At 37.9% G+C, this 23,451-nt stretch overlaps 2 protein-coding genes across 4 annotated transcripts; one reads left to right on the forward strand and one right to left on the reverse strand.

Annotated features, from left to right (window-relative positions):
• Positions 1–812: 812 nt before the first annotated feature.
• Positions 813–12,942, reverse strand: parp6b (poly (ADP-ribose) polymerase family, member 6b). 3 transcript variants are annotated; one of them, XM_053642224.1, is made up of 23 exons: positions 12,625–12,942; positions 11,817–12,010; positions 11,381–11,458; positions 10,023–10,117; positions 9,872–9,932; positions 9,361–9,451; positions 9,166–9,232; positions 8,511–8,660; positions 8,096–8,246; positions 7,346–7,477; positions 7,144–7,239; positions 6,910–7,002; positions 6,664–6,789; positions 6,454–6,519; positions 6,229–6,296; positions 5,836–5,884; positions 5,613–5,725; positions 3,812–3,884; positions 3,604–3,673; positions 3,435–3,514; positions 2,575–2,638; positions 2,395–2,479; positions 813–2,294 (listed from the first exon to the last, which is right to left on the reverse strand). In XM_053642224.1, exons 2-23 carry the CDS (start codon positions 11,826–11,828, stop codon positions 2,198–2,200), a joined length of 1,917 nt encoding a protein of 638 aa, XP_053498199.1. In that variant the 5' UTR covers positions 11,829–12,010; positions 12,625–12,942; the 3' UTR covers positions 813–2,197. The 3 variants fall into 3 exon arrangements, with proteins under 3 accessions (XP_053498199.1, XP_053498198.1, XP_053498200.1); XM_053642223.1 differs by lacking the exon at positions 12,625–12,942 and having other exon boundaries at positions 11,817–12,584; XM_053642225.1 differs by lacking the exons at positions 8,511–8,660; positions 12,625–12,942 and having other exon boundaries at positions 11,817–12,584.
• A 2,965-nt stretch (positions 12,943–15,907) lies between these two features.
• Positions 15,908–23,084, forward strand: pkmb (pyruvate kinase M1/2b). The gene is made up of 11 exons (XM_053642178.1): positions 15,908–15,997; positions 17,239–17,416; positions 17,623–17,714; positions 18,846–18,977; positions 19,224–19,410; positions 19,549–19,819; positions 20,149–20,299; positions 20,469–20,621; positions 21,380–21,546; positions 22,094–22,275; positions 22,508–23,084. The coding sequence occupies exons 2-11, from the start codon at positions 17,266–17,268 to the stop codon at positions 22,612–22,614; spliced, it is 1,593 nt and encodes a 530-aa protein (XP_053498153.1). The 5' UTR covers positions 15,908–15,997; positions 17,239–17,265; the 3' UTR covers positions 22,615–23,084.
• The last annotated feature ends 367 nt before the right edge of the window (positions 23,085–23,451 follow it).

The raw sequence follows: 23,451 nt of genomic DNA on the forward strand, positions 1-23,451 counted from the left end.
GCTACCTAATATCTAATAAAACTTAGTTACATAGTAGTTAAAAGGTTGACTGATGTGATCATTATATAGGGAAAGTATTTTCAAGGTCCATAACACTATTGGTTCTATTGTTTACTATTCAGAAGATGTCTTATAATTCATACAATTCAGAGTGACAAATCTGCAGGCTGCTGCATAAGCACACATAGAATAAAGATTAAACTTCCCCCCTAAAACACTCCTCAGCTAATTAAAGTGACCTATTCTGACTACAGCTTCTGTTTCTTTTATCAAATGCCACAGATGCTGCACACACTCAGCCATTATCTGGCAGACAACAAAGGCTTTGCCACAGGCTCTCTCCAGTGGGTGTTTCTAGAAGTCTTATTAATTTGATTAAAAGGAAATGAAGGCTCACAGGGAACTCAGGAGGTTTACAGTATGGAAATGTAGTAAAATGGAGTTAATGGTTTTAATTTTCTAACCTGGATTTAATAATAATAATAATAAAAAAGCACAAGATGAACAAAATAACAAACCCTTTGCTGAAGATGGAACTCTAACATATACGGTATGTCAAGATTCAAAGCTTGTTTTAAAGCACACATAAATGTGTAATTCTTTAAAGCCTTCCTTAAGAGTATCACATAGAATTGATGATATTTGTGTATTATGGAGTTTAACTATTTTGTGTTTACTATTAACAGTAAGGTGGCGGGTTTACAGTAAAAAGAATTCATGAACAATGTCATTGTAAGTAGGGAGGGTGGGGCGGTGACACAGTGAGTAGCATTGCCACCTACAGCTCCAGGTTCTCTGGTTCAATCCTGAGCTCAAGTCAGCATTTGTGTGGAGTGTCACGTGTTCGCCACATGTTCGTATTGTTTCTTCCCACTGTCAAAAACATGCATGTATGCAGATTGGCTACAATAAATTGGCCAAGGTATGAATGTGGGTGTGTGCACTGACATGGACTGGCATCCAATCCAGGGTGATTTCTCCTGCCTTGAGCCCAGTGTTACAGGGATGGGCTCCAGATCTACCATGACCCTGACCAGGATGAAATGGTTACTAAAGATGAATGAAATAAATAGTGAGTGCACTGTAATATATGATGTTTTCTACCTCAGGAGAAACAAGACTGAGCCTAAACCATGCCAGGCATGCTGAAAAGCCAATTTGGATTTATTCACAGCACCCACTATGTGTACTACATCCACAGAAACACTCTCCTTTTAACACAGACAGACCATTGTATGCAATTTTTAGTATCATGCTTTTATTAAAAAAAAAAGAAGAAAAAAAAGAGTTTCCGTACAAATGTGGGCCGTGTCCACAAAACATAACCTTTTTTTCTTACCTCAGAGGAAAACGACATGATCATACATTTATTGTATGCTTATCTACAATGTTAAGACAAAACTCACTGCAGGTGTCTCTTTGCTGTACAGCACAGATTAGGTTAAGTGTAAAGTGTTTGATGCTACAGATATTGCCTAGGTATTCAGCTTCAGAAACATTACTAAGTGTACAGCAGGTTTATGTAACCTTTATAATATCTGTTTTCTTCAGTACCATTAAAAAGAACAGACCACATCTCTCAAAAACAGCTCAGGATTGAGCCTAATCAAAAATCAGTGGCTTGTACTGATTTCTAAAAGTGTAAAATTAAACAACTGTTGTTAAGTGAACATAGCTGAGTACTTAACAGAATAATACCTTACAGTATTTTTTTTTTTTTTAATTGGTCATTATGTAGCATATTTATCGGGGCTCTTCTGGAAATACAAGCTTTAGCACCCCTTCTATGCTGACATCTAATGTAGCACCTTTTTCATGTAAGAACAACAATGTCAGTGTTAGAAAAGGGTCGGAATCATAAACAACAAATAAACCTGTGCATTAATACTGACAGTGCTTGAATGTGGCGACAGAACGCCTAAGTGGACACATGGAAGGAATAAAAAACAACCCTCTGAATTCATACTGTAACAAAGCATGCAATCAGAGGAATGCTGTCAAGATAAAACACACATACACACAAAAAAAGGAACACACAAAGGTGGAGTGTGTAAAAAATAGGTTAAAAACAACCTTAGTAAAAAATTTAAAAAGTTTGCTTCTTCACAACCACTTTGTAATTTGGCAACAGCGATCAGAGGGATGACAATAACCCATTGCAGGGTTAATTCTGTCTCTCAGAGTCAAATCATGACATTCAACTCGACTGAGTCCCAATAACCCGCAAGATCTCTCTCTGAATTCTGGCTTCCTGTGTGTTAATGTTGGCATCTCCCACCTGACCATCCTCATACCTGTTTAACATACACATGGGTATGGTTAGCATTTGTGAGCAGGTAAAATGAGTTAGTTGTTTAAGAAGAACAGGAAAATGTAGCTCGATTAAAAACTCACACAAAAAAGAAGCGTGTGCAGACATGGTCAGGTACTGGGCACACCCAAATATTCCCATGTTTCTGGAGATCTTTGGATGTTATTACTGTGTATATATGACAAGAAAAACAGTATGGATGAAATTCAAAATGCTTTTATTTTAATGCTTGATATTGGAAGGTCATTATGGATGTATCTTACCCTCACAGAGAGCGACACAGTTGAGATTCCGACTCTGAAGAAACCTCGACTGAACTGGGAGACTCTGGAAAAAACATGAATATAAATGCGGTAGAATATCGCAATCCTCAATATCAGTCACTCATTCAAGACAGATGTACAGTTTAACCTACTGACTTGTCTGAATTAAACTTTTAAGTGTGATTAAAACGGCCTTTTAAGATTAGAACTCGCACACCGAGATTATCGCAAAATCTAGGTTTAATTCTAGAACAGACTGTGAATTTATGTGTTGTCCATAACAAATTATGTGATGAAGATCCTCTAACAATAGACTTGTGATTAAAGGAAATTACTATGTTCTGCATATGCCATTAATCAGAGGGATACAGGCTCATGCAGAAAATTAAGGGCTTCAGACAAAGATATTTTTTCTGTCCATTAGCATGTTTCATTTACGTTTCGCCATTGCCACTACCATATCTGTAGCTGTCCCATGAGATTTCTGTAATCCTATGTGGCCCTAGAATCCCAAGAATTCTTTTATGATGTGCAATTTTTGTCTGCGAATGCAAAATCGGGCCAAATAAATCATGAAGTGTAAAGCTGGCTTCATCAAGTGTAAAGATCTTCCTTCATGAAAACTTTAGCTCCAACCACAATCATGCCCACCCGACCACCTAATCATTGAAGTTCTTGATCAACTAAACCAGGGGTGTTACATTTTGGTTGGAGATTAAACCTGCAGGAAGGTAGCTCTCAAGGAAGAGGATTGGTGACCACTGCTTTCCATATATAATTCAAATAGAAAAAAGAACCCCATAAGTCCAAGAAAAACCTGTAAAACTCTCAGCTGTCCAAATGAACACACACACACACACCTGTGAGATGGTGTTGACTCTGTTATAATGATGTACTAGCTCCTCCTTTGTGGGCATGTGGTGCTGTCCTTTACCCATACCTAGGAAAAAGCATTTTAGTTAAACTATTCCTCAAAGTGCACTGTTTAGTCTGACCCAACCCTACAATACATTACAAAGCCTGTCCTACCCGAGTATCCAAAAGAGATGCTGGAAATGGGACTGAGGTAGATGCCCTTCCCATATGCTGCCCCATGCAGCTTGTAATAGAGAAAACATATGGATGCATATGAACAACACAGTTTGTAGAACAGGGTATCCTAAGAAGTCATCAGGTGATAGTTTAATACTCCAACAGTTCTCTATCAGTTTGTTTGCTAAGGTAGGACATACTATACCTGCAGCTTTGTGTAGGAGGCGTTAACTAGACCATTTCGTAGAATAGAGTGCCAGTTTTCTATATGGGAACCACTAATACACATAGGTAGAGATAAACATGCATTATATTGAATTATTGTTGTATTATATTGAATGTACAGTCATCTCCTGAATTATTGCTCCCCTTTGGTAAGGTGGGAAAAAAGGTTAGGAAAAAAATATCTTTGTGGTTAATTAGCTCAATCTCACACTGGATATATTAGAGAAATCTAACCTTTAATTGAAGTTAATTTATTTTAAGAAAATTAAAAAATAAAAAACCTGAAAATAGTCTGAAAATTAAAAACTGAAAAGACTACGTCCCTGAGAGCACAACAATTTTGTTCTCTTGCACTCCCAGCCATGAATGGCTGTGGCATCATTGGGATTTGACCTCCTAAGTCTAGACGATAGGTCAAACGGTTTACTGTTGTACCACTAAGGAGCCCTTTTATACAATTCATGTAGTCATGATACACATGTATATAGTTCATGGAGTCATGGAGTCTTTATACAGTCCATGGAGTCCATGATGCCATGCGTCCTAAAAAGGTTTCCAGGGGGTTTGAAGGAAAAACACAGATCCTCCACTATACTTAAGAGTGGGGAGTAGCTTCTTTTCTGTAAAACAGTCTTTCTTCTTATGCCAAACCCACCTTGAGTGTTTGTTGCCAAAAAGCTTTACTTTGATCTCATCTGACAATAGAACCAGGTTCCAGTCAAAGCGTCTTGCGAACTACAGGTGCCTCCAGTTATGGTTAGAAGTAACAATACTTTTCAACATGTCAAAAATGACTAATTTGCTACTAATTAGTGACTAATAGGATCCCAAAATGCTATCCCAAAACTATCTCCTGTGATCCTTGGGGAAATGTTTGCCACTCTAACCATCCTTTCAACCAACCATTTATTCTCTAATCTTCTCCATGGTGATGAATGACAGGCATGAAAGGAATTTGGTCTCTGTCACATCTAACATTACCCAGTGACACAGGAAGTCAAGGATGACAAGCGTTTATAAACATTTAGCTGAACTTAACAAATATGTATGGGGAACATTCTTCAGGTACATTTATTAATCAGATGTATATTTTGTACATTTTGTTAGTCTGTTTTTTAAATGTATTTAATTTTCTTAGAAAGAAACTTAGAATAAATTGACTTCAATTAAAGAATGTACTTCTTTAATATTTTTAGGGAAATGGCTTTGTGGAATTGTCCAGTGTTTTACATGATTATAGTTTCTTCTTCTAATACCATCCATCCATTTTCTATACCGCTTATCTTTACTGGGTCACGGGGAGCCTGGAGCTTATCTCAGGAGGCATGAGGCACAAGGTGGGGTACACCCTGGACAGGGTGCCAATCCATTGCAGGGCACGATCACACACTATGGACAATTTTGGACATGCCAATCAGCCTACAATGCATGTCTTTGGACTGGGGGAGGAAACCGGAGTACCCGGAGGAAACCCCTGAAGCACAGGGAGAACATGCAAACTCCGCACACACAGAGCTGCGGCGGGAATTGCACCATCAACCCTGGAGGTGTGAGGCAAACGTACTAACCACTAAGCCACCATGCCCCCTTCTTCTAATACAGATTATGCAAATTAAGCATAACCACAAATATTTTTTATTTTTTAGAAAACCGTTCCCCCCATCTTTCGCAATAGTTCCAATAATTCTGGAGCTGACTGTAGATCAAATAAAGATGCCAGATTATCAATCTTCGCTGTGACCACGACAGTGAAGATTTAGATATCATATTAATGCACCCACTGAAAGGCAAAAGTGCTGCCATATAGTTTCCTAGCTGTGCGGAATCGAGCCTCTTTGGCTGGAGGGCTACTGAGCAACAGAAACTGGTGGGTAGTGTGCATGAACTTGAGTTGCTGTCAGCAGAAACAGAAAATAAAGAAATTAGATAAAATGGAATCAACTCATGTGTGTCTTTTGTTCATATAATAGCAGCGTTTTGTTCGTTTCTAAGAAGGGCACTTACCCTGCTTAAAGGCAGCTTGACAATATGAGATCGATTGCTGGATATAATCCTGCAACAGATGAATATATATCATTATAGCACAGAACTTTGTTTTGCACCATTACAACATCTGTACAACAGTTTACCTGTTATCACTGCACAAAGCCAATTTCACTTTTACATACTGTATGTCTGTAAAAATTTTGACATTTACAAGATTATTTACACCTTTATTTTATAATGCATTTTTAGCATATATTAATTGATCTAAAAAATAAACTATTTCTTTTAAGTCAGTTTACTCTTTTATTTATTTTGTGCTTCTTGCACATTTGTAAATATTCCAGTGTCTGTTATCTGTATTTCCTTGTATGTGTAACAAGCCTGGCAAATTAAACCATGTCTTATTCTTACCACTGTAACAGAGGATGTGCAAGTGGATCCAATTTGTCCATCTGTTTCTTTATCTCTACATATGAGCCCTATAGGAATGTGACAATGTTGGTCATTTTTTTCAGACCAGGTACCATATTCATAAGTCAAATATGAATATCCGGTACCATAGTCATAAGTCAAATATAAGGTTTCTTTGAGATCAAAGGTAAATTTTTCATATTGATAGCACAGCTCTTTCCATACTTGTGTTATTTCTCGTATTGACATGATGCTGTCCAGTGCTTTTTGCAGCCTGTCGTAGCTTCGTTTCTGTCAAAAAAAGGACAGCAAAAACAAACTATTATAGGGTGACATGAAAAGAATGTAAGTGTAATCAATTTGTTATTTCACATAGTGTAATATAATGGTCATGACGACTGTCAGGATGTTATTATGATAGATAAATTCCTGTACCTTAGGGTTAAAGGCCAAAGCCTTGGGATCGAAAGGGTCCACCACTGATGGATAGGGATCAAATATAATGCTTTTACGAGATGACTCCAGGGCAGCTCTGCACATTGCTACCAGCAAGTCAACCACCTGCATGAAAGTGATCAAACAGCCACTTTGATCAGGCTGATGGAGTTTCAGCAAGGCAGGACAAACTCAAGAACTCTTTAGGCTTTCTCAATATATTTGTGTGTGATATATATGCATTACCTCGGCTCCTGTTGCCACATCTTCAACAGCCCCTGACATAACTCCCAGTGTGTAGTAGGAGAACACACACAGCTCTCTTGTACACACTGCTGGCTGGAAAGACATGTAGATTTCATACATAAATTTATCTCCAATGACAAATTTAGTCAGAGACCGCAAGTAGTTCAAATATAAACAATATAATGTGTACAAAATATAGGAAATCTATAATTATTTGTAGTTACTTGTTTATACCTTGAGCATGGAGCCATTCTGAAAGACATGCTGCTCATCACATACCACACAGTACTCATTCAGGGTGGGAATTCTCTGTTCTGAGTACTTCATAATCTAGAAAAATAGACAAATTTCATGTATATAGATACAAATACAGGCATCAATATAATAAAATACAACCCTATAAAGGAATTATTATTATTATTATTATTTTTTTTACCTGTACAAGAAAACCGTATTCCAGAGTAGGAATACTCTTGCAGTGTAGGAGAGCTTGTGAAGAGAAGAACAGCTCAATAAGCTGCTTGGTGGTGATCTGAACTGTGGATCTGGAGCCAGGGACTGCCACATTCTACAGAAACACCCAAAAAGTTTCTTTTATTTCTAGGTGACCATATACCATAGACCAGTCGCTCTCAAAGTCTTTACAGTCAGAGGCCCCTTTAACTGTATAACTCTACATTCATGGAGTCCCTCAGTACAGATTTATTTTGCAAACAAATTGTTAAAAAATAGGTGCATTATTTAAATGTGTACAATACTCTTTTTGCTATTTATTAGAACCAGAGATTTTTTTTATTTCTGAATTTTCCATTTAAATGAAAATTAGATTAGTCATTAGATTCCAGTTGACATTGTTTATAGGCATAATAATACTGGTGGTTACAAAATGAGAATCCCAGAGCCTCTGATTCTGCGTTATGGACCCCTGGGGGCTCCCAGACCCTACTTTGAGAACCATGGCCATATGCCATTCAACTTACACTGAATAAGTCACTGCATTCAATTTGTACTCCATCGAAGCGTAGAGCATGAATTTGTTACGCAAAAGTCACTGACACATATAATGCCACTATACAGTAATGAAAAAATATGACAATGTAATGAATGTAATGTTATGAATAATAAAACCAAGTAGTTTTTCTCCTCCTAAATTAGGAGTGAAAGAATGTGGGTTTGGGTATCTCACCTGTCCATTGGGTGCGTATGTGAGCAGGTCTCCTTTTGGCATCTTCATGGTACAGGAAGCTGAGCGGCTCATAAGGCGGCTCACTCTCGGCTCGGGTCCTGATGTCCTCCCCTTCTCTCCAGGGCCCTGGATCAGAGGTACGTTAGGACACCTGGAAAAATGGACAGAAGCAGCCATTAAAAGAATTTATATTGTCCTGATGTTGCAGGTATAGAGTGCTAATGATTTATACATTTCTATAACTTGTGACTTCTGTTACTGGTCAGGGTTTGCCCAAATATTAAAAAAAAAAAACATCTATAAATGGAATGCTAACTCATAAAATGTCATTTTAATTTTGTCAAAATATTTTAGATTGAGGTGGGTTTTATCAGCGTGAGTCCAAATGAGGGTAAATATGCTTATCTGTAGGTACTTGGCTATTGGTGTGAAGATGCTGAGGCCAGCCCGGAATTTCTTAATCGTTCCTCCAGCTTTGAACCAGCTATGTCTCTTCTTCTGCTGAGTTCTCAAAAATTCATTACTGAGGTGTTTCCACTGATTTGATATGAATGTGCTTAGAATTCTGGGAAGGAAAGTAAGAAATGCAGTTGAGTAATCATCAATGATTACTACTATATACACTATACTATTACTATAATCAGCTAACTATCCATCCATCCATCTTCTATACCGCTTGTCCTTCCTTCAGGGTCACGGGAACCTGGAGCCTATCCCAGGGAGCATGGGGCACAAGGTACACCCTGGACAGGGTGCCAATCCATCGCAGGGCACAATCACATACACATTCACACACTCATTCATACGCTAGGGAAACACTGGACATGCCAATCAGCCTACCATGCATGTCTTTGGACTGGGGGAGGAAACCAGAGTACGGAAACCCCCACAGCACGGGGAGAACATGCAAACTCTGCACACAAAGGACCACGGTGGGAATCGAACCCCCGACCCTGGAGGTGTGAGGCTAACCACTAAGCCACCGTGCACCCTTCAGCTAACTAATAATAATAATAATAATAATAATAATAATAATAATAATGTCAGAAATTTAAAAGAGAGCTGCTCACCTCTTGAGTTGTACACCAACACTGAAGCTATCTTTACAGGAAGGCTGGAACACTTCCACTGTCGGCTCTAAAAGGAATTAACTTTTCAGGTGAACACAGAATATTGCACATGTAATAAGTATGTGAAATGTAAAAAAAAAAGTCAGTTACCTATACACAGTGTATAGACAACCTACATATAGTTGTCATTCCTACCTGGACCATCCAGGTATTGAGACAAAGAAAATCGAAGGCGGAGAACAATAGGTTCTGTTCTGTTGACTTTCCATGCAGAGGCCACCTCCTCCTGTTGGATAATACACAGATATACAATGTTCTCCAGAATTACTGGCATCTTCATAAAAATGAGCAACAATGACTAAGATAAACAAACAATAATTCAAATGCTCCACCAAAATCAAGTTTTCATGGTATTATTTTTTTCACTGCAGTGAATTTTTTTAAATTCTGCTTGAAGCGGTATATGACATAAATCAATCAGGACATCTGTGAAGGCTCTGTGCAGACCATTTGCACTTGACCTGCTAATATGTGCAATTTCTACTTTTCAGTACACCATACAGCTTCACGCATACTGGTTTGATCCATAGTATAAATGTTACGTTGTACAAAATGTGATAAATAGGAGAAAACAATGAACATTGACAGAAATATCACAGGGCCAAGGTTGCAAAGTGGAATCTTAGATACAGTCAGGTTAACTTGCATCTAAAAAGCTGATGTTTATGTGCAAGTCGATGTCCACATCATCAATTGCCTCATACTCCCTGAAAAGAAAAAGGTACATTTTAGCTAAAGCTCTGATGATATTAGCCTTATATTAATTAACAAATATATATTAACCTTATTTTAAGTACCTTACACCAACAGCATTGTCAGAGTAGATATCCTTCACAGCTCCAACATCTGTGTCCAATTGCGGGTGGCAATAGAGATCAGCAGCATAATTACCCTGTAGGAAACATTTATTTGTTCTGTATAGTAGAAGAAATTGGCATTTCTTCTTTCTTCCCTTAGAAATAGCTACCTGAGCGATGTACAGTAAACAGTTCAAACAGTATTGTCTTCTATGTTACATTACACTGTCATCTGGGTTTCTGTTCATTCAAGGACTGTGTCTAGTCTGTATCCTATATTTATCTGCTGTTTGCTTTTGTGGAATTCTGTGGGTTTGTTTTTAATGAAGGGTCATGTAACAAGTCCACTTCCACCTGCATTAATCCAAACAGCATATACACCGATCAGCCATAACATTAAAACCACCTGCCTAATATTGTGTCGGTCCTCCTTGTGCCATCATAACAGTTCTGACCCAGCAAGGCATGGACTCCACAAGACCTCTGAAGGTGTGCTGTGGTATCTGGCACCAAGACATTAGCAGCAGATCCTTTAGGTCCTTTAAGCTACGAAAGAGGTGGGGCCTCCATGGATCTGACTTGTTTGTCCATCACATCCCACAGATTCTTGATCAGATTGAGATATAGGGAATTTGGAGGCCAAGTCAACACCTTGAAGTCTTTGTCATGTTTCTCAAGCCATTCATGAACTATTTTTGTGGTGTGGCAAGGCACATGATCCTGCTGAAAGAGGCTACTGCCATTATTGAATACTGTTGCTATGAAGCGGTGTACTTGCTCTGCAACAATATTTAGGTACATGGTATGTGTCAAAGTAACATCCACATGAACGCTGGGACCCAGTGTTTTAATCTGTGCTACAGTAGCTCTTCTCTGAGATTTGACCGGACAGGATAGCCTTCGCTCCCCATGCACATCAATGAGCCTTGGGCGCCCATGACCCTTTTGCTGGTTCACTGGTTGTTATTCCTTGGACCACTTTTGATAGGTATTAACAACTGCATATTGTTAACAGCCCACAAGACCATTTTGGAGCCGTTTTGGCAATTCTCTGACCCAGACTTCTAGCCATCACAATTTGGCCCTTGTCAAAGTCGCTCAGTTCCTTATGTTTGCCCATTTTTCCTGCTTACAACAATTGACTGCTCACTTTCTCCCTCATATATCCCACCTCTTGAAAGGTGTTATTGTAATGAGATAATCAATGTTATTCACTTCAACTGTCAGTGGTTTTAATGTTATGGCTGATCAGTGTAGTCAGCCACACTCAGGTCCATAGAAACCAAAATTTATGTTGAACTGACTAAACTGTATTACACAAACAACGATTCAGCCTATTGTACATTTTATATAGATACCTGTGCTCCATAGATGATGTTTTCACAGTCAATGTCCCCATCTGATTCCTCATCACTCCAGCACTGCCCACTGACACTCTGAGAGGCAGACAGGTTAACCAGGTCAGCTGTGTCCTTCTCTGTCTCCTTAAATCTCAGTGATTTACTTGTTCTCACCACCTTCACTCCCCTATCCCCGTCCCTTCTTCAGCAGATACTTGTATCAACCAGCTTAAGTAATCTACTCATCTAGGTGAGTGTGACAGTAGGACAGCTTAACATATCGCACACATAATCTAAGATTTTCTAAGACGTGTCATGTTGAATTTCTCCAATTTATTTTCCACGTTATACAATTGTTTACACATTTCAAACAGTCAACTGAGCAAAAAGTAATATTAATAGCATTATGTATCTCAGGCTTTATATGTTAAAGATTTTGCGAGAGGATCTTTACCATGTTGATCATAGATTTAGCTCCAGTGACCTTTTGTTGCCTTTCTTTTCCATTCCAGTGATGAGGAGTTTGCCAAGCACAGTATGTTGAGATCTGGTTCAGACTCTGTGATGAGGTCAAGCATTACAACCAGCATGGAGATGATGCTTATTCAGCCAGAACAGCTGAGTAATCCCAAACCATCCCAAAATAACCTGAAAAACAGAAAAAGAAAAAAAAGAAAGAAAGAAAAAAGAAGAAGAAGAAAAAAAAGGTGTGGGCGCTTTCCACTCATTTATGTTATTTCCATTCCATATTTCCAATAGATGAAGAGAACCAAAACATAAATAAACAAACAAACAAACAAATAAATAAATAAGATCCACATAGACACGAATAGAACAAACACATAGACAAAGGACATAAAAAGAAAAGAACAATAACAGTATCCTCAGTAAAATCGCACAATAAGTTACAACCTCATTTCCCATTGTAAATGCCTTTGTTTATGTGTTTGATGAAAGAGATGCATTTCACATGTTTGATCCACAGTTTTTTAGTGCAATAAATAATAATTCAGTTTTATCACAAAGGAGAGAAAATCCAAATATACAACATCAACTGTGTCTAGTAAACATTTTTTAGTCAATTCGGTCATCCTTTAATCTCTGCATCTCTTTGGCTTGCCCTGTTGATTGATTCCTAATGTGCAGCACCGCAAACGCCCAAATCTCAACATGCGAAGGGCTCCTCAGTGACAATGAGCTAGATAAAAACCAATTCAGCACCAATCTATTTCAGCACCATGAAGGTAAATTGTACCTCTTACCTTCTGAGAATAGGGAAGTGAAGATTCTCCGTATTTTATGTGTCATTAATTAAACGAAACACGTAAAAAGACCACGATAGAAGTGGCAACAAATGGGCAATTATTTAAAAGGTTTCATTGTGTGCTTCTCTGTCTATCCGTGTCAGCTGATAGCCCGGCCCTGTCTAGCATTTGTCGCTGTTGATGTCTCGCTGTGCTCGCCGCTTTCTCCCTGACAACGCTTGGCGTGTGCGCATGCGCAGGATGCCCCTGCCTGGTCACGAAACCACCTATAGGGCGCGCGCTCACAGCAGCTGGATTTGAACCGTATACAGTCTATACAACACAACAGGAGCAAAAAACCGCGTAATGAGCAGAATGTGCGCTATTGTCTTCTGTAACAGAACAGAACAGAACAGAACAAAAGAGAGTAGAGCGCATTCTGTTCATTACGAGGTTTTTGTTCCTGTAATGAAAATAACAGAACTTCTGTTATTTTCTCTTCTATTCCCTTCTGTTCTGTTCTATACTCTTATCTTCTGTTCTGTTCTATACTCTTATCTTCTGTTCTGTTATCTTCTGTTCTGTTCTATACTCTTATCTTCTGTTCTGTTCTATACTCTTATCTTCTATTCTGATCTGTTCTTTTCTGTTCTATACTCTTTTCTTCTACTCTGATCTGTTCTTTACTGTTCTATACTCTTATCTTCTGTTCTGTTCTATACTCATCTTCCGTTCTGTTCTTTTTCTTCTATTCTGATCTGTTTCTTTCTGTTCTATACTCTTATCTTCTATTCTGATCTGTTCTTTACTGTTCTATACTCTTATCTTCTGTTCTGTTATCTTCCGTTCTGTTCTATACTCTTTTCTTCTGTTCTGTTCTATACTCTTATCTTCTGTTCTGTTCTATGCTCTTATCTTCTGTTCTGTTCTATACTCATCTTCTGTTCTGTTCTATACTCTTATCTTCTGTTCTATTATCTTCTGTTCTGTTCTATACTCTTATCTTCTGTTCTGTTCTATACTCATCTTCCGTTCTGTTCTATACTCTTATCTTCTGTTCTATTATCTTCTGTTCTGTTCTATACTCTTATCTTCTGTTCTGTTCTATACTCATCATCCCATCTGTTCTACACTCTTATCTTCTGTTCTGTTCTATACTCTTATCTTCTGTTCTGTTATCTTCTGTTCTGTTCTATACTCTTATCTTCTAATCTGTTCTTTTCTGTTCTATACTAATATCTTCTATTCTGATCTGTTCTTTTCTGTTCTATACTCTTATCTTCTATTCTGATCTGTTCTTTTCTGTTCTATATTCTTATCTTCTATTCTGATCTGTTCTTTACTGTTCTATACTCATCTTCTATTGTGATCTGTTCTTTTCTGTTCTATACTCTTATCTTCTATTCTGATCTGTTCTTTTCTGTTCTCTATGCTGATCTGTTCTTTTCTGTTCTATACTCTTATTTTCTGGTCTGTTCTTTTCTGTTCTATACTCTTATCTTCTACTCTGATCTGTTCTTTTCTGTTCTATACTCTTATGTTCTGTTTGTTCTTTTGTTTTATATCTTCTATTTCTGTTTCATGGGTGGAGGTACTGAGATATCATTCACTTCACTTCATAAGGAGTCTAAAGTCCTTATTTATTTTTTAGAAAAAAAAATGCTTGCATTACTTAGTCTACTGGCAACCTTCTGGGAACAGAGTGGGGCATCTACAGGACAGAACATTCCGAGGACCACCAGCTGTCCATAAACCATTTGTGATTGTCTGTGATTTCTTTATTTTGTTACCATGATGGAAATCACGAGCCACCATGATCACAATGACCAAGTTATTGTATTTATTATTGACCTCTTAGTTATTAGCTTATTTGACTGGTCACTTTAACTGACTTGGTTTAATCAAAACCTCAATAACACAAATACAAGCATGCCTAAAAGTAGTTTCAACTTGGACTTAATGATATTTTTAATATCATTCTGCTTTAACATGTACCATGACGTTTTCTGTTAGTGGAAATGTCTGAAATCACTGAGATCATATTTCCCCCCCAGTTCTGATGGTTGATGTGAACATTATAGCTGTTGGCCCGTATCTGCATGATTTTATGCACTGCACTACTGCCACACGATTGGCTAATTAGATAATTGCATGAATTAGTAGGTGTACAGTTGTTCCTAATAAAGTGCTCGATGGGTGTATATCTTAAGACAGTGAATTTATACCACATATTTAACAAAAACAATTGATGTATTAATATAGTGCTCTAAAGACCTGCAGTGTTCGGGAGTCATAGGCTGAGCCTCAGTAGGCATACATATTGGGCATGAAATAATGCGCATCCAGGTAATGCCAAGCCAGGCACGTTTCTGGACTGGACCATCCCCATGATCAATCATGCATGCAGCTGTGCGATTTTAATCGCTATACTTTTGACACGTACGGAACATATTGCCCAAATGGTTGGATTCAAGTAAAGTAGCTTCCACTGTGTTGTTATTTTTGTCAATTTTCCTAATGTGTAGAAAAATCATCATTTTGTACAGTGTAGCCATACTGTAAAGCACGCACATAGACAATATGCAAAGGTTAGTTATGGAGCAAAGTTAACCCTTGTGTTCTGCTCAGATCCAATAAGCTATATTAAATATTTACTGAATGAGCAACCCTAAAGGGTATTTTCCACAACAGGACACCTTCTCAATTTCTATAATAAATAACCTCTTGCATTTTTTTAATGATAAATTTCTGTAATAAATGGCTGACCTGCAGTCACACGTGCACCTGCATGCTGCCCAAGCGCGAGAATGAGTTTTTGAGCTCTATATCCAAAAAATGGTGTTTACATTGGTAATAACTGAAATGTAGCCTACAGGATATATGATTGTTATTTTATAACATAAGTTTGGTATTTTATAACAAAACCGAACATCCTGAATTGTCAGTGTCATCAGTGCTTTGCTTTTTCATTAACCGATTCATGTGAACGTCACACTGCATAAAAACTCATTGGAGCTAGTCCCAGAATTGTCAGTGATAATCCAACTAATATCACCAGCTTCATTGCCTTCCTATAATTTATCGCAGGTGAGGTCTTCGAACACCTTGGACGTATCATTTCAGCTCATAGTCTAAACATTGCTTCAAAATTATTATTATTTATTATTATTTTTGAATGTAAAATAACATTTCAGTGGAGACATTGTTTAAATTGCTAGACTTTTGATTTAGACCGGGAACTAATGTTTGTAGCGGGGAATGGAAACATGAACAGTCTCGCAAGGATACAGTGTTGTCCCTCTGGGAAGTAGTACCGGTTAGTAACGGTGTTAAATTAGGAGCGCGCGGTGGGGAACGGCGCTCAACTGCTTGTGACCGGCCAGCGGCTCCGGTAGGTCAGAGAGTATTTATGATTCAGGGTATTTTTATTTGCAGAAGTAGACTATCTTTACCTACATAAACTAGATTAAAATAAAAATCATCGCCCTTTATGAAAAGTCAAAACCTCGATAGTAGGGTAATATTGTAAATTCAACGCGCGCTTATATAATGCTACTATAAAGGTATTTTAAATATAGCTACTGTTTGAGCGTTTCTGCTATGCGTTTTTACTGTGCCTAATCTGTGAAAATGTACAATTCTAGAAATATCAGATTAAAGTTACTATTATTATTATTATTATTATTATTATTAATTCAGTAAATACAGTGACACGTGACATTCTGCTGACCAGAATAATCTTAACCTTTGACACACAGAAGAATGTAACATTTAGTCCTTCTAGTGAGTTCATGTGCAGTCATGCATTTAAACACCTTGCCCTTTCTGTGCACACATTGCTAATATCATTGCCACTGGCTTCTAGTTACTTAACCTTTAGTGACAGTGACTGCATTTGGATGACCAGTGTTTGAAGAGCCACAGAAGCAATATGATCACACTGTTTTAAGATATTTTTAGCATAGCAGATGCTGTGGGGTTTTCTACAACGCTAGTTGTTAGCTTATCAAACTATTTTTACAGCAAAGCTTGCAAAATTACATGGTGTTTATACGATATACTGTATATACTCTTTCCTTGCCAAAAAAGCTTTCTTTATTATAATTTTTATAGCTTTTGTTATCTCATCACATAATTAAATATAATATGTTTAGTCTGTTATGTCTAGCTGGTAGCTGGTTGTCACTTTCAGACAGACATCTTTTCCCAGACAAATGCCTTTAACTATTCTAAAGGCTATTTTTTAAATGAAATTTACCTGAGAAGAAATATAGATTGGGTCAGTAGATTGGAAAATGACTATCATGTGTATGGTTTATAAACTATGGCTTTGAATATAAAATATTTGAACATAAAACTAACCACCTTCAATTAAAGCCAAACCTCTATAAGCAGTCAATCCTTAACAAGGTCTAAGCAGTTTAGCACATTTAGCTAGAGCTAGTTCAGGTGGCTTTTTGAATTTCATGTGAATCAGCGTCTATTTTTTCCCCAGTAAATTTATAGTAAAATTTTAGCAAAGTCTAAAAAATATCTTCTAAAGGATTTAATTTTTCAGAACAAAAGAGTCCTTATTTTCACATACATTTTTGGGCAAAGCGATTAAGATTTTCATGCTTTCTCATATTGCAGGACGTTCCAGCAGACACTGCTCCAATAATGTCTAAGGCTAAGGATATGAGCTCTTCCCTCATTCACTCTCAGCAGCTCCGTGCTGCTATGGCAGACACTTTCCTGGAGCACCTGTGCCTGCTGGACATTGACTCTGAGCCCACAGTGTCTCGCAACACTGGCATCATCTGCACAATTGGTCAGCAAAACACTGACACTTTAGTCACCTAAAATTATTATTATGTTATTTACATACAAATGAATTTCTCACACCAATTATGCATACTCCATTACATACTGTGGCATTAAATGAATATAAATGTAATTAATTACATTGTGTATTTGTCCTCATTTTTAACCCAGAACTCTGTAAGATGCTCTAAGTTTGATTTATAAATTTTTTAGGGCCAGCTTCTTGCTCTGTGGAGAAGCTGAAGGAGATGATCAAGGCTGGCATGAACGTTGCACGCTTGAACTTTTCACATGGAAGTCATGAGGTTGGTGCTCTCATTGAATTATTACCAGTTCCTCATGGTTAAAAAAATTATGTGGATATCGTCACAGTAAAACCTCAGTAGAAAGGAGTTGGATGTAGGATTGGCCTTTCCATTAAACATTCTCTGCCATTACACCGTCATATGATACCTTTGATATTTCAGCTATAGGTCAACACAAGTTAAAGGTCAGCAGGACTGTTTAATAGTTGTAGGTACAAGTTACAGTCAGTAATAGTGAAACTAAGTGATACCCTGTCTTGTCCAGTTAATGAATTCGAACCTTATTTATACAAAACTAAAAAGCGAAATTTATTTACATGTTAACATGCACCTACTCTTTTGCTTGAAGTCTGATGTAAGGTGAATCCCAATCATATGACTAGAGGGCTGTTCTTAAATATGACAGCAGTTTTATATTTAAGACTTTTTGTGGAGAATATCCGCTGACATTTTCCACAGAGGAAGAGGATCTTCACCTTTTTGAATCTTGGAAACAACACTGACTTAGGGTGATTTCTCAGATATTTTAAATGCAATTATTTACCTCTTCTGATATACAAGCAGTTGTGTAAATCTTTGTAGTGTGGCAGTCAGCTGGTCAACTAATTATATCATAGGAAATATGATCTGTGCAGACATGCGGTATACAGTATCCTCCAAGATTGCCTTCTCAGATTCAGTTACAGTTCACTATATTCATGGCATCTTTTAAATATGCCCTAGACTCCTCACAGGTATTTAATTATTGATGGACAACTAAAACAAGCAGGGAATAATTGGCAAACATTTGTAAGTGCAAACATTCTCTCATATATGCAGAATATACAGTACATATACACATACAAATGTGTCTGAAATGTTTGAATTTAAACATTAACAAATGGTTATAAATGATACATCATATATTTGTTCATGTGTCTATTGATAATTACATCATACATGTTTTCCCAGTGAAAGCTTTTTATAAAGTTTTACCTTGTAATGTTTTGTCACATGGAAAAAAAATCTTATTCTTGTAGATTCGCTATTGGGAAATTGATGTTGATCAAAAGCATGTTTTCAGGTAGTGTATTATTAAATATTTTTTAGTGTAGCACTTTAGTGAGATTTACCTGCTTCTTTATTCTTTAGTACCATGCTGAAACCATCAAGAATGTGCGTGAAGCCACTGAGAGCTTTGTACCTGGAAGCCTTGAGTACAGACCCGTGGCCATTGCACTGGACACCAAAGGTCCTGAAATCAGGACTGGACTCATCAAGGGCGTGAGTGTGTCTCTTAGATCCTTAGCATACTACTTCTTGTTTCCTGTCAAACATTTTGCTTAGAATTGTCACTACCTAAAATAATAGTGATCTTACTACACAGTCTTTATGAGACACTTTAAAGAGAGGAGAAAAAGAGAGAGAGAGAGAGAGAGAGAGAGAGAGAGAAGGTTAAGTAAGATTGAGTTGAGACTTCTTATACAATTCATCAACTGTCTATATTTACATTATATGTCCCTTCTCCAGAGTGGCACTGAGGAGGTGAAGTTAAACAAGGGTGAGAAACTCAAGTTGACCCTGGATGACAAATACAAAGACAACTGTGATGAGAAAACCCTGTGGCTAGATTACAAGAATATCACTAAGGTGGTTCAGCAGGGCAGCAAGATCTACATTGATGATGGCCTCATTTCCCTGAAAGTCCTGGAAATTGGTCAGTCAGCAAGTAGTTCAGTTTAAACCAAATCATAACCAAGCCAAGGTTGTTAAAAATGAAATACTAATGCTTAGACATTCACATTCTCTGTGTTTATACTTCTTTGTCTAATGCTTTCTGTGGTTTTTGATCCAGGTGGTGACTACTTGATGTGTGAGATTGAGAATGGTGGAATGTTGGGCAGCAAGAAAGGTGTGAACCTGCCTGGCGCTAAAATAGACCTGCCCGCTGTGTCTGAGAAGGACATCCAAGACCTGCAGTTCGGTGTGGAGCAAGGGGTGGACATGGTGTTTGCCTCCTTCATCCGCAAGGCTGCTGACGTTCATGCTGTCAGGAAGGTGTTGGGTGAGAAGGGCAAGAACATCAAGGTCATCAGCAAGCTGGAGAACCATGAGGGGGTCCGGAAGTGAGTGTGCAGGAGAACGTAATGCCACTGAGTTTTCTTAGTCCAGCACTAATTATTTTTTGTTTTCAGTAAAAAAAAAAGTTTCATTTTGTTTCTCTTTTGATGAGATCGTTAATTTTTTAACTCTAAATAATTTTTTTATTGGCCTCTATTGCCAAGCTTTAATAAGATTCTTGATTTGAAACATGTTGTTTGTTTTGTTTTGCCTACTTTTTATGAGGTGATTTATGTAAATTTGTTGTTTTGTTTTGCCATTATTTGCATAGTTTTGATGAGTTGTTTTATTTGAATGTGTTTTGCTTTGCTTTGTTTTCTCACCCTTTCCCCAGTTTTGAAGAGATTCTGGAGGCCAGTGATGGTATCATGGTTGCCCGTGGAGACATGGGTATCGAGATCCCCACAGAGAAGGTCTTCCTGGCTCAGAAGATGATGATTGGATGCAGCAACAGGATTGGCAAGCCTATAATTTGTGCTACACAGGTGAATAAATAAAAGCGTTATCAAATTTTTTATCATGTTTATCATGATAACGTTTTTATCATGATAAAAACGTTATCAACAGATTTTGATTTCTTCAAAATAAATAAATAGATAAAGCAGTTGAATTTTGGTTCCTTCTGACTGACTACTTTGTTCCTCTGAATGGCAGATGCTGGAGAGCATGATTAAGAAGCCCCGTCCTACTCGTGCTGAGAGCAGTGATGTAGCCAATGCTGTGCTGGATGGTGCTGACTGCATCATGTTGAGTGGAGAGACAGCCAAGGGCCAGTACCCTGTTGAATCTGTGTTGACACAGCACCTGGTGAGTGTGATGTTGTCACCCTGGCCTGGCATTTGAATGCATTTTGACTGCATTTAGTCTAGATGACTTATGTATACGCAACAATATTTCTGAAGCTGTTGTTGTGAGGAATCATGTCTATTATATTAATTTCACCTACTTTCCATCACTAAAAGTGCCACTAAAATGTTATACAGTCCGTCCTGTGTACTGTAATGAAGATGTGGGGTGAGCAGCTTCAGAACTAAGATTGATTATTTCCATTTGACTTGGAAAATGAAAAAATCTATTAAAAACCTTTCCTAATTCACAGTGATTAGTAAAGGCTTCTAGTAATAGCCATTTATTCTATGTGTCTGATTTGCCTCACCTTTAACCAGTCCATGTCTTGTCCTCTTATCAGTGTGTTTTGTAGTCTACTTTGGAAAATGCACAAAGCTTGTGTGTTGTGGTGCGATGGTGCCACTGATGTTGCATGAGTTTGAGGAGCTGTCCAACAACTTTACTCACAGCCTGGCACACTGTTAAAGGTTTTTGATTGTTTGACACCACTTTACTATGTCTGAACTTCACAAGAACCCTGATATTAAGCTTGTGTGTTTTGCATTGTGAAATTGTTGCAGTTTCACATTTATAAGTCTAAATTCAGCAAAACATCATACCAATTTTTAGAATACAATGAAAGCAAATTTCAAGCTGTGTATATCAGTACATACTAGACTTCAATAGCTACATTATTCTGATTTCCTCTCCTTCCCTTACTTGCTTGTGGGGTTCAGATTGCCCGTGAGGCTGAGGCAGCCATGTTTCACAGGCAAGTGTTTGAGGAGTTGCGTCGCACCACACACCTGACCCGTGACCCCTGTGAATCTGTGGCCATAGGAGCTGTGGAAACTTCCTTTAAGTGCTGTGCCAGTGCCATTATTGTTCTCACCAAATCTGGAAGGTACAAACAGAGAGACAGTGCATCTATGCATATACAGATTTATACCATAAGTATTTTGAATAGCACTTTTATACTGTATGTTACTCTCACATATTTTGTTCACATAGTGCACACGCAGACACACATACAAACCCCTGTGTTATGCCAATGTGAAATGTGCTCCCTCATGCTTAGCCTGACCTTTGCTGGTCTGAACCCTGACATTTTGCAAGCTAATTTAAACTTCTCAGCTGTTGTGGTGCAACCAGGACAGCTTTGTATACAGAAGGTCTACTTGACGAAGGGCATTCAAGATGCACTTTAATACATACTATACTATCAAAATGCTTACCACTGATGCAATACAACAGAAATGTATATATGTAGTATTATTTAGTTTTATACTACTATTGCTTACTTTGATTTTTTTAGTTAATGTTGACAGTGTAGATATAGGTTTTTTTTTTTAGTCTAGATAGTCACCATAGTCCTGTAGCTGTTACAGTTACTCTTTTGAATTACGATGTCTTGAGTCTCTCTCTCTCACACTCTCTCTCTCTCTCTTTAGGTCTGCTCATCTGCTATCTAGATACAGGCCTCGTGCCCTCATCATGGCTGTGACCCGGAACGAGCAGACAGCACGTCAGTGCCATCTGTACCGTGGCATCTTCCCCATCCTCTACAACAAGCCTGCCAATGATGTGTGGGCTGAGGATGTGGACCTGCGTGTCAGCTTTGCCCTGGAGCTGGGTAAGGACACAGTACCTCTTTAGATATCTCTTTAAAAGAGCTATTGAGTTGTTGTAGGTTTTAGGGTTTTCATCCTTAAGTGTGAAAGTAGCTGAGAAGTAAAGACATTTGGGCTCTGGATAACAAAGCACTTGTGTGTCTATTTATTTAGCTGGAAGTTTACACTGGTCATGAAATCTCTGCCTACAGATCCAGGGAGTTGTTAATGGATAACATTATTTTTCTTTTCCAGGTAAAGCCCGGAAGTTCTACCAATCTGGTGATGTGGTGATTGTTGTCACTGGTTGGCGTCCTGGCTCTGGCTACACCAACACCATGCGTGTTGTTCTGGTACCTTGAGCACCATGAATAAGAACTGTGCCACTCCCCATAATCCCAGACTCCCATAGTTTCTTTCTACATAGATTTAATCTAATTGATATGTCAACAGTATAAATGAAGCCCCTGTTATGCCTAGTGGTATTTCCAGAGAGCTCTATGATGCTGTTTTCACTGCATTTGCTTCGTCTTCAACTCCACCAAAAAGAAATCTCAAAGCACTTTGACCAACTGACCAGAGATTTGCACTCATTAGCCCTACAGTGCTTATACTTGGAGTTCGTACAACACTTTGTTGGTATGCTGTGTTGTGGCTGTTGTATAGGTTGTTGTTTAGTGCTATAGTGTGTGAGGCAGTTGCCTGTATATGCTTACCAAGTAAATTGTGATACTGCCACACCTCTCTTTCAACTCATACTCTTAAAGCTGTTCTCTTTGCACACTGAACACTCCATTTAATGGACCCATCCATTAAACTGATGATCACCTGATATGTGTTAGTTTCTTTCTTGGCTTCCAGGATTTTAAGTCTGGAGATGGTTAGCATGACTGGTATTTGGGGAAAAAAAGATTTGATTTCACACAACCAAGTATCACCCTCTAGTGGAGTATTTTGTAAACAGTGTTGACATTCATAGCAGCACAATGTCACTCATTATATGTTCCACATATCATTCTTTGATTTAAAAAAATGTTTTGTTTGTCAGCATAATCCATGCTGGATATAAAAATATATAAAATATATAGATCCATATATATTTCCCAGTATTAGTGAAATGACCCTAAAACAATGCTTTTAGTTTTTATTACATGCTTTACTTCAAACGTTAGTTCATATCGTCTAAACCAGCTTTTACA

Source organism: Ictalurus furcatus, chromosome 14 (assembly GCF_023375685.1).
Source record: "Ictalurus furcatus strain D&B chromosome 14, Billie_1.0, whole genome shotgun sequence".
Taxonomy (NCBI): domain Eukaryota; kingdom Metazoa; phylum Chordata; class Actinopteri; order Siluriformes; family Ictaluridae; genus Ictalurus; species Ictalurus furcatus.

Bases quoted from the DNA above. Each gene is read 5' to 3' on its own strand.
- pkmb (XM_053642178.1), top strand. From the start codon at position 17,266: ATGTCTAAGGCTAAGGATATGAGCTCTTCCCTCATTCACTCTCAGCAG. The intron at 17,715-18,845 runs GTTGGTGCTCTC...TTTATTCTTTAG, and splicing joins TTTCACATGGAAGTCATGAG to TACCATGCTGAAACCATCAA. The intron at 22,276-22,507 runs GTAAGGACACAG...TTTCTTTTCCAG, and splicing joins CAGCTTTGCCCTGGAGCTGG to GTAAAGCCCGGAAGTTCTAC.
- parp6b (XM_053642224.1), bottom strand. The intron at 8,661-9,165 runs GTGAGCAGCTCT...TTTCCTTCCCAG, and splicing joins GTTGGTGTACAACTCAAGAG to AATTCTAAGCACATTCATAT. The intron at 2,295-2,394 runs GTGAGTTTTTAA...TATGTTAAACAG, and splicing joins TGCACACGCTTCTTTTTTGT to GTATGAGGATGGTCAGGTGG.